We start from the raw sequence: 14,521 nt of genomic DNA, 5'->3' as shown, positions 1-14,521 counted from the left end.
AAAAATCATAAACTTATATATACCTAATAACGTAGCGTTATAATAAAGCAAAGTATTTTTTTAAAGTAGGGAAATTAATGATCTGATGTACATGGGAATTTTTGATATATGATATTTAATAATTTATATATCAAGACAAGAAATCATAAGATTTGAGTAACAAGTTTGTTCCAGTGTACCTAAAATTGTGTGCAACAGTATATATATATGTTATTTTCAAACTTACATGAAAATTTGTGAAATTAACTGATACTTGCCACAATACAAGTTTAATAAAAGGTTCAATAAAGTGTATGTTGTCTAACCATGGTACGATTTCATTAAAAACAAAAATAAAACATAATTTAAAAAAATCAGTAGCTGCATGTGTAGCCCAGCTACTCAGAAGGCTGAGGCAAGAGGATTCCTTGAACCCAGGAGTTCAAGTCCAGTCTGGGCAACATAGCAAGACTCCATCTCTTAAACAAAAAAAATAAGTTTGTCAAGCAGAAGACACATTTCTAAGTAACTCATGGGTCGAAAGAATTTTTTTAAAATTTTATTATGGAAAATGTTGAACATACACACAAAAAAATACACTGTTGTAAGGCTATTATTTGTGATGTAGGATATGGAAAGCAGGAGGAAATGTCAGGTTTGAATTGATAATTGGTAAGTGTAAAGTGTTATGTGTGAACAGATAAAATATATTGTAAGGGGCATTTGATAAGTTAAAGGATGCATGTTGTTACTCCTAGCAATCACTTAAAGAACAATAACAAAGAAGTAGTATAACTAGGAAGCCAAAAGATGATATAAAATGGAACACTAAAAAATATTTGATTAACCAAAGAGAAAGCACAACAGGAACAACAGAGGAACACAGCAAGAGAAGGAGCAAGTAGGGAACAAATAGCAAGGTGGTAGATATAAACCTAGCCAAAGCAATAATGACATTAAATGTAATCGGTCTAAATACATCAAGTAAAAGGCACAGAGATAGTCAAAGTGGACAGAAAATCAGGACCTAAGTATGTACTGCCCACAAAACATGTGAATTTGAATTAAAAGCCACAGATAATTGAAAGAAGGATGAAAAAAGATATACAAACAATAAGCATGAAAAAGCTGACTTGATTATACTAATAGCAGAAAAATGAGATTTTAAGACAATGTTCTTCCTGGAATCCTTTTCACCTCATATTTTCCTGCGTGTAGTCTTCCACGCTTCCTTGTATTCTTAACTTAAACATTTACTACTTTCTTTAGGAAGCCTTTTCTCACCCAAGATCTAGTCCTGTAGGCACAAATAGCATTCTTTATTTCTCCTATCATTATATTATTCTGTTGTGTTTTAAGCATTTATCTCTCTCCTGTATATTTTAAGTTCTTTTCTGTCTGTAAGATCTTTGAAGAAGGGAATATCTCTAGTTTTTTACAATTATACTTTTAGCAATTAACATAGTATCTGATGCACCTAAGTTCTCAATAAATACTTGTTGAATGAATGAATATATGAGTAAACAACTTAATAAATCAGTAAGAAATATTTTAAACAGACTATATGGTTATATGTGGAAATGTTTATAATTGTGCAAAAAAGGAGGGAGTTTTAAAAGCTATCAGAAAATTAAAAAAATCAAAAAGCATTCTTTTTTAATCTAATGAGTAATTTTTCATTTATCTTCCATAGACCTGAATTGGTAGTTAAGAAGTTACGTTATTATGCAAGATTTATAGTAGTTTGTCTTCTTCTCAACAAAATGGATGTTGTAAAGGATCTGGTAAAGGTAAATGCACTTTTAAAAAGTTCAAATTCTAATCTCTAGTTGTATATGGATGATCTTATTTTTTAAAAACAGATTTTAGGTTAAAATAATTTTGATATATCAAAATAATTACAATATTCAAAGTATAGTAAAAATTTTTCCAACTCTTTTCATGTTACAAATACACTAATCTGAGATAATTGTCTTGATTCCTTGCTTTTGTCCTTTCTGCATGTTTTACATTTCAAAGCCCATCAATGGATGGCTGGGAATGCAAACAAACAGAAATTCTTAGTTTAAGAGAAAATAATTGAAATGTTATGTCAAGAAAAAGTACATAATGCTTTACAAAGGCATTGCAAATGATTTTCGTTTTCCCACCACTTTAGAGTGTCTACATCGTCTCTCCTTCATTAACTCAGGTGATTAAGAGTTAACTGTCTTCAGACCCACTTAATACCTGTAATCATTGCATATTAAATTCTGATTGCACTCTGTACTCAATAGTTTCAATGGCATACTTAATTTTGTATCAAGTATAACATGCCAGTTGGTTTTTTGGGTTTTGTGGGTTTTTTTTTTTTTCTTTTTTTTTTTTTTTGAGACAAGGTCTCGCTCTGTCACCCAGCTGTCATACACTGGGTCATACAGTGGGTGATACACTGGGTCATACACTGTCATACAGTGGCATGATCTTGTCTCACTGCAACCTCTGCCTCCCAGGCTCAAGCAATCCTCCTTAGCCTCCTGAGTAGCTGGAATCATAGGCTGAAGCCACCACTCCTAGCTAATTTTTGTGTTTTTTGTAGAGACAGGGTTTCACCATGTTGCCCAGGCTGGTCTCAAACTCATGGGTTCAAGCAATCCGCCAGCCTCGGCCTCCCGAAGTGCTGGGATTACAGGCGTGAGCCACTGTGCCCAGCTCAACATGCCAGTTTTGTCAAGGCCCCCAGAAGTAGCTCTCTGTTCTCCTTTTCTACCTTCCTTTATACCCAGTTACCATTAAAAATATTTCCAAAAACCGTATAATACAAATCCAAATAAAGTCAGGAAGTATTTTTAGAAATACATAATTTTTTGTAGTGGTAGGGTCTCACTATGTTGCCTAGGCTGGCCTCGAAATCTTGGCCTCAAATGATCCTCCCACCTCGACCTCCCAAAGGGCTGGGATTACAGGTGTGAGATACTGCATCCAGCCTCATGTTTTTTTAATGTTAAAATTTTTGAATTTCTCTTTTCTGATTCTTTCATTAATGAATTCATTGCTGATGTAGTACTGATAGGAAATAGATCTCTGTAAAGACTTTATTTGATGGCTATTATTCTGAAGTTTGTGACTTTTGAAGAACATTTATTTAGTTTTCATTTTTGTTTTTGGTTATAATCAGGACTGTGTATTGCTAATAATCAAATTTTGTAAGTATGTTGGTTTCTGTCAGGAATATGGTTCTATATGGCTGTGTGTTTTTATGGGTTTTTTAATAACCTTTTTTATGATGTTTTTAAAATCAGGAATTGTCAGATGAAATTGAAGATTATACTCACCGATTTAATACTGAAGATCAAGTGGAATGGAACTTGGTGCTTCAAGAAGTAGCAGCTTTCATTGAGGTCAGTTTTTGATAAGAAAAATCATAATTATTGATAAATAAATGACCATGTAGTTTATGTTTTTATTGTGTGTATATGTCAAGAAGAAGGAATAACTTACTCTATTGATATTTAGTCTTGGCCATTCGTTAAGTTCTTACTGCTTTTTTCTTTAGGCGGATCCTGTAATGGTATTAAATGATGATAATACCATTGTTATCACATCGAATCGCCTTGCTGAAACAGGAGCCCCATTGCTGGAACAGGGCATGATTGTGGGACAGTTGTCTCTGGCTGATGCACTCATTATTGGTAATTGTAATAATCAGGTAAATAATTGTGAAGGAATTATGCTTAAAATTCACTGTGAAAAATAGTGCTATTGATGATCACAGAATTATTTTCTTATAAATATCTTAACATCCTCTTGTGAGGAAATTGCTGATTAAATTATGCTGTGTGCATATATGGAATATATTACAGATATTTAAATAGCTTAGAATTTTTAATAACATAGGAAGATACTCATGATACAGTAAGTGAAAATAAACTTGCCATGGAGCCAGGAAGCAGAATTATTTCATGTATGTTAGAATGTCTATGTGTATGCACATAGGAAAAAGACTAGGAAGAAATTTTACAAATATCTAAGTTTTATCTCCGAATAACCAAATTATAGGGGATTTTTATTGTATTTTTTTACAACATTCTAAAGTTTCCAAAATTTCTGGCCTGGCACAGTGGCTCACACCTGGAATCTCAGCACTTTCGGAAGCCCAGGTGGTTAGATCTCTTGAGGTCAGGAGTTCGAGACCAGCCTGGCCAACATGGCGAAGCCCCATCTCTACTACAAAATGCAAAAATTAGCCAGCCATGGTGGCATGCACCTGTAATCCCAGCTACTTGGGAGGCTGAGGCAAGAGAATCACTTGAACCTGGGAGGCGGAGGTTGGAGTGAGCCAAGATCACGCCACTGTACTCCAGCCTGGGCAACAGAGCGAGACTCTGTCTCAAAAATTATTAATAATAATAAAGTTTCCAAAATGTATATGTACTACTTTCCAATCGAGCAAAAAGGGGCGAGGAGTTGGTGTTTTTTGTTTTTTGTGGTTTTTTTTTTGAGACGGAGTCTTGCTTTGTCACCCAGGTGGGAGTGCAGTGGCACGATTTTGGCTCACTGCAACCTCCATCTCCCAGGTTCAAGCTATTCTCCTGCCTCTCAGCCTCCCAAGTAGCTGGGATTACAGGCACATACCACCACACCTGGCTAATTTTTGTATATTTAGTAGAAACGATATCATCATGTTGGCCAGGCTGGTCTTGAACTCCTGACCTCAAGTGATCCTCCTGCCTCAGCCTTCCAAGGTGTTGGGATTACAGGTGTGAGCCACCGCACTTGGCCAGGAGTTGTTTTTGCATAAATTTGTCAAAAGTGAATTTCAAATGTTTTTTCATGACAGAGTGGCCCCATGGTGATGAGATTTAATGTACTAGAAATGAAATTTACTAGAAATTACACCAGTGAATACATTTTTCTAGATGTGTTTTTTATACAAGTTTAATTTTGGATCCTATCCTAGCATCTATCAATCACTTTTGTTATTGTTAAATTTTTCTGGTATTTCTCCATTTTTGGCATTTATGACCATTATTTTGCAAATATCTACAACATTTTTGAAATTATAGTATGAATATACTAAATGGAAAAATTCTGAAACATTTATGGTTTGTATAGTTATACTATATTAAGGCTCGGTATTTTTCTCACTTTTTTTTTAATTCAAAGAAATTTTTTCTAATCAGAAAAATATAAATTAAAACCAAATGAGATATCACCGACCTAGATATCTAAAAACAAAAGAGACCGAGAAACTGATAATATCGTATTCTGGCAACTAGTATAAGAACTGAATATTTCATACTATGTAGAAATAGAAATTGATAGATTTACCTTAGAAAAGTGGCAGGCATTATCTAGTACAGCTCCATATGTGCACACTCTATGACCAAGCATTTCCAATATTTTCTTATTGATCTGTAAGAGTTCCGAATATATTCTACATGGAAGTCCTTTGTCAGATTTATGTATTGAACTATCTTCTCCTACTCTTGTCTTGCCTTTTACTCTCTTCTGATATCTCCTGTCTCTTTCTCTCCTTTTTTTTAAACATCTGTTAAAATATTTATTAGTGTCTGCTCTATGCCAGACGCCCCTGTTCCAGATACTGAGATTCCAGTGAACAGAAGTCCTTAATTTTAATGTAGTCTGATTTATATTTTTTTTCCTTTCTGGTACGAGCTTTTTTGTGTCTTATTTTGAGAAATCATTGCTTACCTTACCTTTCATATTTAGATCTATGATCTCTTTGGGATTTATTTTAGTGTGAAGGATGGGTCAGATTTTCTTTCTGGATTTCCAGTAGACCTAGCACCATTTACTAAAAAGACCATCTTTTCCCTGCCACACTGCAGTGTCACTTTTATCATAAATCTGATATTCAAATATATTTGAGTCTGATTCTGTTCCTTTGGTCTGTATGTCTATTATGCTGATACTTCTGACTTCATTATTACGGCATTTTAATAGGCCTCGATATATTGTAATAAATGAAATATTGATTTTTTCTAATTTTTTGTCTTTTATTGATTCTGATTCTTATTTTTATTTCCTTCTTCCTATTTTGAATTTAATTTGCTTAGATAACTGACTTTATTTATTTATTTATTTATTTATTTATTTATTTATTGAGACAGAGTCTTGCTCTGTCTCCTAGGCTGGAGTGCAGTGGTGCAACCTCAGCTCACTGCAACTTCTGCCTCCTGGGTTCAAGCGATTCTCCTGCCTCAGCCTTCCTAGTAGATGGGACTACAGGTGCGTGCCACCACGCCCGGCTAATTTTTTGTGTTTTTAGTAGAGACAGGGTTTCACCCTGTTAACCAGAATGGTCTTGATCTCCTGACCTCGTGTTCTGCCCACCTCGGCCTCCCAAAGTGCTGGGATTACAGGCATGCCACCTCACCTGGCTAACTGACTTTACTTTTATTTTTGAGACAGAGTCTCACTCTGTCCCTCAGGCTGGAGTGCGGTGGTGTGATCTTGACTCACTGCCACCTCTGGCTCCTGGGTTCTAGTGATTTTCCTGCCTCAGCCTCCCGAGTAGCTGGGATTACAGGCATGTGCCACCACAGTGACCCAGCTAATTTTTGTATTTTTAGTAGAGACAGGGTTTCGCCATGTTGGCCAGGCTGGTCTCAAACTCCTAGCCTCAGGTGATCTGCCCCTGGATTGGCCTCCAAAAGTGTTGGGATTACAGTTGTGAGCCACTACGCCCTTTTTCCTCTTCTAATATAAAAATCCCTGAGCTGGGTGTGGTGACTCATGCCTTTGGGCACGGTGGTTCATGCACTTGGGAGGCAAAGTGGGGTGGATTGCCTGAGGGTCAGGAGTTCTAGACCAGCCTGGCCAAAATGGCAAAATCTGATCTCTACTAAAAATACAAAAATTAGTCGGGCATGGTGGCATGTGCCTATAATTCCAGCTACATGGGAGGCTGAGGCAGGAGAATTGCTTGGACCCAGGAGGCGGAGGTTGCAGTGAGCCGAGACTGCGCCACTGCATTGCAGCCTGGGCAACAGGAAAAGACTCCATCTCTAAATAAATAAATAAAAATCCAAAGCTGTAAAATTCTCTTTAAGCATTACTTTAATTTTATTCTACATATTTTGATATTTTATATTTTTTCCAAACCTGCTCCTTCTGTAATATTTTATATTTTTTATTTTCTTTCGGTTGAATGTATTTTCTAATTTCTTTTTAACTCTTACCGACAGTATATTGCACATCTCCAACTTGAGTTTGATAATTATTTTTTTCAGCACTTTGAAGATTTAATTTTGTTATCTTCTTCTCTCATTTCTGTTGAGAAATTGTCTGTTAGATTTATTGGTCACATATTATATCCACTTAAGGAAATGTTTCTTTCCTCTGTGTGTTTTTAAGATTTTCTCACTTTCTTTGATTCTTTGCAGTTTTACTATGTTATATTCAGGTGCAGTTTTCTTTATTTATCCTGCTTGAGGTTCACAGAGTTTCTTGAATCTATGGGTTTATGTCTTTCATCTATTTTGAAATATGGTTATCATGTCTCTGAATATTGTTTCCCTTCTGTTCTTTCTCTGCTCCACTTCTAGGACTCAGTTACATGTTTGTAGACCCTTTCACAGTGCCACGTGTGTCTGTTATGTTCTTTTCTGCATTTTTCATCATTTTTTCCTCTCTAGGTTTTAGTTAGGCTGTTTTCTGTTGACTTCTTTTCCATTTCCCTAACCTTGTCTTCTGATGTGTTTAATCTGCTATTTAACCTTTTATTAAGTTTCATATTTCACATATTGTCTTTCTTAGCTCTTGATTTTTCCATTTGATTCTTGTTTTATAGATTAAATTTTTTTTTCCTAGCCTGGGCAGCATGAAACCCCATTTCTACAAAAAATACAAATATCAGGCCAGGTGGTGGCTCATGCCTGTAATCCCATTTCTTTGGGAGGCCCAGGTGGGTGGATCACTTGAGGTTAGGAGTTTGAGACCAGCCTGGCCAACATGGTGAAACCCTGTCTCTTCTAAAAATAAGCCAGGCATGGTGGCTTATGCTTGTGATCCCAGCTACTTGGGAGACTGAGGCAGGAGGATCACTTAAACTCTGGAGGCAGAGGTTGCAATGAGACAAATTCGTGCCACTGCACTCCAGCCTGGGTGACAGAGTGAGACTCTGTCTCAAAAAGAAAAAACTAAAGGGCCGGGCGCGGTGGCTCACGCCTGTAATCCCAGAACTTTGGGAGGCCTAGGCGGGTGGATCACAAGGTCAGGAGATCGAGACCATCCTGGCTAACACGGTGAAACCCCGTCTCTACTGAAAATACAAAAAATCAGCCGGGCATGGTGGCGGGCGCCTGTAGTCCCAGCTACTCAGGAGGCTGAGGCAGGAGAATGGCGTGAACCCAGGCGGTAGAGCTTACAGTGAGCAGAGATCATGCCACTGCACTCCAGCCTGGGCGACAGAGCGAGACTGCATCTGAAAAAAAAAGAAAAGAAAAGAAAAAGAAAGAACTAAAAAAACAAACCTTAGCTGGGTGTTGGGCATGTGCCTCTAGTCCCAGCTACTTGGGAGACTGAGATGGAAGAATCACTTGAGCCCGGGAGGTCAAGGCTGCAGTGAGCCATGATTGTGCCACACACTTCAGCCTGGGTGACAGAAGCAGACCCTGTCTTTAAAAAAAATTTTTTTTTTTTTTTTAGAGACAGTATCTGGCTCTGTCATGCAGGTGGGAGTGCAGTGGCACAGTCATGGCTCACTGTAGCCTTGACCTCCCAGGCTGAAGTGATCTTCCTGCCTCAGCCTTCCAAAAATGTTTATGTTTTATAGAGATGGGGTGTTGCTGTATTGCCAAGGCTGATCTCAAACTCCTGGCCTCAAGCAGTCCTCCTGCCCTGGCCTCCCAAATGTTGGGATTATAGGCCTGAACCACTGCACCTGGCCCTTTTTTATTTTTTAGTAGATTTTAATTCTCTGGCAGAATTCTCTATTTCTTCATTTGTGTTCTACCATGGCTGTTTTGTTCATCACACTTAGTAGTTATTTTAAAGTCCTTTTCTGCTAACTACACTCTCTGGTTATACTAACTACAAGTGTGTTGGTCTGTTCTATTGCTTGTTTCTCACTTTTAAAATTATCATATTATCTTAATATATATAATTATTATATATCTGATAATTTGCTTGCATATTAATTTATAATTCAATCCCCCAGCATTGTCTTTCTTTTCTTTTTGTTTTGAGACAGGGTCTTGCTCTGTCGCCCAGGCTGGCATGCAGTGGCATGATGTCGGCTCACTGCAACTTCTGCCTCCCTGGTTCAGTTGATTCTCCCACCACAAACTCCCCAGTAGCCAGGACTACAGGCGCATCCTACGCGCCCAGCTAATTTTTGTATTTGTTAGTCGAGGTGGGGTTTCACCATGTTGGCCAGGCTGGTCTCAAACTCCTGACGTTAGGTGTTTCACCTGCCTCAGTCTCCCAAAGTGCTGGGATTACAGGCGCGAGCCAGCACACCTGGCCTCAGTTTTTACATTTCATTTATTGTATTTTTTATTTTTAAAAGTATAGGTCAGGTGCAGTGGCTCACGCCTGTAATCCCAGCACTTTGGGAGGCCAAGGCGGGCGGATTACGAGGTCAGGAGTTCAAGACCAGCCTGACTAATATGGTGAAACCCCATCTCTACTAAAAATACAAAAATTAGCTGGGCGTGGTGGCGTGCGCCTGTAGTCCCAGCTACTCAGGAGGCTGAGGCAGGAGAATCGCTTGAACCCAGGAGGCAGAGGTTGCAGTGAGCCGAGATCGTGCCACTGCACTCCAGCCTGGGTGACAGAGCGAGACTCCGTCTCAAATAAATGAATGAATGAATGAATGAATGAATGAATGAATGTATTAGGTTATTTTCTACATATTCCTTTGATTGGCTTAATCATTATTTTAATTACTTCTTCTATTTAAGCATATGAAACTAACTTTTTTTTTTTTTTTTAAGAGACCAGGGATGGGGGGGTGCATCTCACTATGTTGCCCCTTCTTTAATCCCTACCTCTTGGCTGGTCTCGAGCTCCTGGCCTCAAATGATCCTCCCACCTTGGCCTTCCAAAGTTCTGGGATTACAGGTGTGAGCTGCCACACCTAGACTTTTGCATGTTATGTATGATGTTTGTATCACCCTGTTTCTGTTTGCTGAATCAGGCGTGCCTTTTTTCTTCATGCGTTTTATGATTTTTGTTTGTGAGTCTTCTTTGATGTAATTCTGTCAGCTAGAATTCTGTAAGACCTGAATTGAGGATGCCTTCTTCCAATGAAGATCTGCATTGCTTTTTCCCTCAAAACTTGGGGGGCACTATCAGTCTTTGTTCTCTTTAACTGAAAAACCTTATAGATTTTTCAGCCACGCAAATAATGTTAATTCAGATTCTCAAACCACATGAGAATCAGCATATGGCCATGAATTCTTGGGGGAGACTTTTCTTGATCTCTTCTCAGAACAAAGGCTAAGGTAGAGTTTCCTTCATGTTTATGTCTCTGGAGCAGATTTGTTTCTAGTGTTCTCCTCTGAGGCCATATCTTTTTGTGCATCCAGTTTTATTTGGGCATAGGTGTATGTGTGGGAGGGGCCATCTTCCAACCAGCCAACCAGTTCCTAGCCAGGAGCCCCATGCTACCCTTACTATAGGAAAACAAGGCATTAGTGCCCACTTATCTCCTTAAACCTCTTCCCCTTCTTTAATCCCCATCTCTTGGCTGGGCGCAGTGGCTCATGCCTGTAATCCCAGCACTTTGGGAGGCTGAGGCTGGTGGGTCATCTGAGGTCAGGAGTTCGAGACCAGCCTGACCAAGATGATGAAACCCTGTCTCTACTAAAAATACAAAATTAGCCGGGCATGGTGGCACATGCCTGTAATCCCAGCTACTTAGGATGCTGAGGCAAGAGAATCACTTGACCTGGGAGGCGGAGGTTGCAGTGAGCCGAGATTGTGCCATTGCACTCCAGCCTGAGTGACAGAGCGAAACTCATATACATACACACACACACACACACACACGTATATTAAATGAGTTAAATGTTTGAAAGTGTAGTTAGTAATCTTCATAAACTTATTCTCATCTTAATAATTCCTCTTTTTTATTTGATAGAAACATGTACTTTAAAAAATTCTCATCTGTTTTATTATCATGTGTGTTCCTGAAGTTCTATATAAGTATTACTGAAATTGGAAAAGGATACAGTCTTAAATATTGTGTAGTGCCAAAATGTATGGAAGAAATTACTATAAAATATGGATCATAGGCTGGGTGGGGTAGCTCATGCCTGTGATCCCAGCCCTTTGGGAGGATGAGGCAGGAGGATCATCTGAGGTCGAGAGTTCAAGACCAGCCTGACCAACATGGAGAAACCCCATCTCTACTAAAAATACAAAATTAGCCTGGTGTGGTGGCACATGCCCATAATCTCAGCTACTCTGGAGGCTGAGGCAGGAGAATCATTTGAACCCGGGAGGAGGAGGTTGCGGTGAGCCGAGATCATGCCATTGCACTCCAGCCTGGGTGACAAGAATGAAACTCCATCTCAAAAAAAAAAAAAAAAAAAAAAAAAATATATATATATATATATATATATATATGGATCACAGTTGTATTTCAGCATAGCTAATTCATCAAAAGTTAGCTCTTTTTTCTCATGTAGCAAGGATTACTATCAAACTTCTGTGTATAGAATTTGGGCTGAAAAGTCAGGAGTTGTGGCTTATGCCTGTATTCCCAGCACTTTGGGAGGCTGAGGTGGGCAGATGACTTGAGGTCAGGAGTTCGAGACCAGCCTGGCCAACATGGTGAAACCCTGTCTCTACTAAAAATACAAAAATTAGCCAGGCGTTGTGGCACACGCCTGTAATCCCAGCTACTCCAGAGGCTGAGGCAGGAGAATCGCTTGAACATGGGAGGCAGATGTTGCAGTGAGCTGAGATTGTGCCACTGTACTCCAGCCTGGGCAACAGAGCAAGACTCTGTCTCAAAAAAAAAAAAAAAAAAAAAGAGAATTTGGGCTGGAGATCCTTGTGGTGTTAGTGAAAAACTTGCCCCTCGCGTAGCACACTACCTACACGTGTGAATTCATCCACCAGTCTGTGGAGGTTAACATGTTTGTAAAACCTAATATAGTCTCTGTGCTGCTGCTGCTTTATTTTTTTTGAGACAGAGTCTTGCTCTGTCGCCCAGGCTGGAATACAATGGCGCGATTTTGGCTCACTGCAACCTCCACCTCCCGGGTTCAAGCAATTCTTCTGCCTCAGCCTACCGTGTGGCTGGGATTACAGGCATCCACCACCACACCCGGCTAATTTTTGTATTTTTAGTAGAGATAGGGTTTCACCATGTTGGCCAGGCTGGTCTTGAACTCCTGACCTCAGGTGATCCACCTGCCTCGGCCTCCCAAAGTGCTGGGATTACAGGCGTGAGTCACCATGCCTGGCCCCCTGTGTTTCTGTAACTACTTAAAAAAACAAAACCTGAGGAAGTTTATTGATCAGTAGACGTGTATGGCTGGAGAGGTATGTGATAAAGCAAATATAAAAAATGCTTATTATAGGATCTAGATGATTAACATATGGATGTCACTGTAGAATTCTTCCAGTCTTTCCATCGCTTAAAAATTTCTGTAATGAAATATTAGAGAAAAAGGTACCCAAAGCCCTGAAGTACATGTGAAAGTCACAGCTAGTAACGTGATAAAAGTCTTTAAAGTCTGTGTGTTGCATTAAGGCTAGATTGTGTTTTGTTTTTTTTGTTTCTTGCAGGTTAAGTTCAGTGAACTAACTGTTGACATGTTCCGGATGTTACAAGCTCTGGAAAGGGAGCCAATGAATTTAGCTTCCCAGATGAATAAACCAGGAATGCAGGTAATTTCCTCTTTTACATTTGCAAGTTTGGTAACCCTCTGGCTGCTTCTCTCCTGTTGGAACGCTGATTATTCAACAGATACTACAACCTTGAATAAAGAATTCACTTGATGAGACATGGAGAAATAGATAAGCATAATCACAGTAAGACTGAGTGTGAAAATAAGACTTCCTTGATAAGGGCTAGTGAAAATAGATATTGATAATTCATTTGTCAAATGCAGCTTTTATGTATAATGTTTTCTGTGTGTAAATATAGGAATCAGCTGACAAGCCTACTAGACGAGAAAACCCCCACAAGTATCTGCTCTACAAACCAACCTTCAGCCAACTATATACCTTCTTAGCAGCATCTTTTAAGGTATGTGTGATCCAGTACTTTTTACTATGCGGTGAAAGTGTGCCCTAACTAGAATCTAAGAGTCACTCTTTTGAAAAAATACTTGAGAGTTTAGGTAAAATATAAAAATGAAAAACTGCCTTTAGAATAATGATCCTGATAATAGATATTTTTGTTTTGTTTTCTTTTTTTTTTTTTTTTTTTACTCCTGGTAAGCTGTGAAATAGCTGTTTGGGAATGAAAATTGCTTATGATGTTGTGATTATTTCCATCATTAATTAATGATAGTAGTGGTTCTCCTTCCTCCAGTTTTTTATTACTCAACGATTTTAGGTGTAACAATGCAGAACTGGCTGGGCGTGGTGGCTCACTCCTGTAATCCCAGCACTTTGGGAGGCCAAGCCGGGTGGATCACCTGAGGTCGGGAGTTCAAGAACAGCTTGACCAACATGGAGAAACCCCATCTCTACTGAAAAAATACAAAATTAGCGGGTGTGGTGGCACATGCCTGTAATCCCAGCTACTTGGGAGGCTGAGACAGGAGAATTACTTGAACTCGGGAGGCGGAAGCTGCGATGAGCTGAGATCGCGCCATTGCACTCCAGCCTGGGCAACAAGAGTGAAACTCTGTCTCAAAAAAAAAGAAAAAAAGACAGAACTAAAAAACAACAGCAGAGTGCCTAGGCTTCTTATATACTCAAGGAGCTCTGTGAAACATTTAGATCATCTGAAAGAACTATGAGAAATAGGAGAATTCTTCCGAAAGTCTACGTAGAGAAAGCCACAGAAGGGACTTTGTCCTGTAGCCATATAGTCAGGATCTTTACTTCTCCGTTCAAGTTTTCGGAGAATATTCTCTAAATGATGGGGTTTTTGAAGCAGAGAATGTCTTTGCAACTTTTGACAATAGTTATAGATTAATAATGAATCTCTGCTGTGTATATAGTTTTAAAGTCAGAACCAAGAAGAGCGTTTCTTCTGTTGGAAAAGACAAGAGTGCATTCTTATTTATTCCACAACTTTAAAATGTCATGAACTTTATATAAAACCATGTTGTTTATCCTTGTTTGTTGTTTTGTGTATGTGATTTTCTTTCATTTCAGGAGCTGCCTGCCAATAGTGTGCTTCTGATTTACCTGTCGGCCACTGGCGTTTTCCCCACAGGTCGTTCTGATAGTGAAGGTACAATAAAGGAATGCTCCCTGTTGTGAGCAGGGCTTGAATTCTCTTTATTTTCTACAAGACAATGGCCCATAGCCCACAGACCGTCTCAGGCTTTCTAGACAGACTTCCAAATTTGAAACCTGGTCTATTTGTTGATTGGTAATTTTGTAGATACCCCAGTCTGTCTTA

General features: G+C 38.9%; 1 protein-coding gene across 7 annotated transcripts in view; it reads left to right on the top strand.

Annotated features, from left to right (window-relative positions):
* Positions 1 to 14,521, top strand: part of SCAI (suppressor of cancer cell invasion) — a 193,076-nt gene that overhangs the window by 122,537 nt on the left and 56,018 nt on the right. For all 7 annotated transcript variants that reach the window (XR_010123426.1, XR_010123425.1, XR_008504460.2 and 4 more), the window contains 6 exons: positions 1,673 to 1,769; positions 3,261 to 3,359; positions 3,515 to 3,667; positions 12,727 to 12,828; positions 13,088 to 13,189; positions 14,272 to 14,350. Coding sequence is in view for 3 of the 7 variants with exons in the window: in XM_054500083.2 (XP_054356058.1) it covers positions 1,673 to 1,769; positions 3,261 to 3,359; positions 3,515 to 3,667; positions 12,727 to 12,828; positions 13,088 to 13,189; positions 14,272 to 14,350 (632 nt within the window). In the remaining 4 variants the exon portion in view is untranslated. The remainder of the gene's footprint in view (positions 1 to 1,672; positions 1,770 to 3,260; positions 3,360 to 3,514; positions 3,668 to 12,726; positions 12,829 to 13,087; positions 13,190 to 14,271; positions 14,351 to 14,521) is intronic.

The sequence above is a fragment of the Pongo pygmaeus genome, chromosome 13 (genome assembly GCF_028885625.2).
Source record: "Pongo pygmaeus isolate AG05252 chromosome 13, NHGRI_mPonPyg2-v2.0_pri, whole genome shotgun sequence".
In the NCBI taxonomy this organism is placed as follows: Eukaryota; Metazoa; Chordata; class Mammalia; order Primates; family Hominidae; genus Pongo; species Pongo pygmaeus.
Note: the sequence above shows the minus strand (reverse complement) of the source record. Positions and strands in the feature narration are given on the sequence as shown.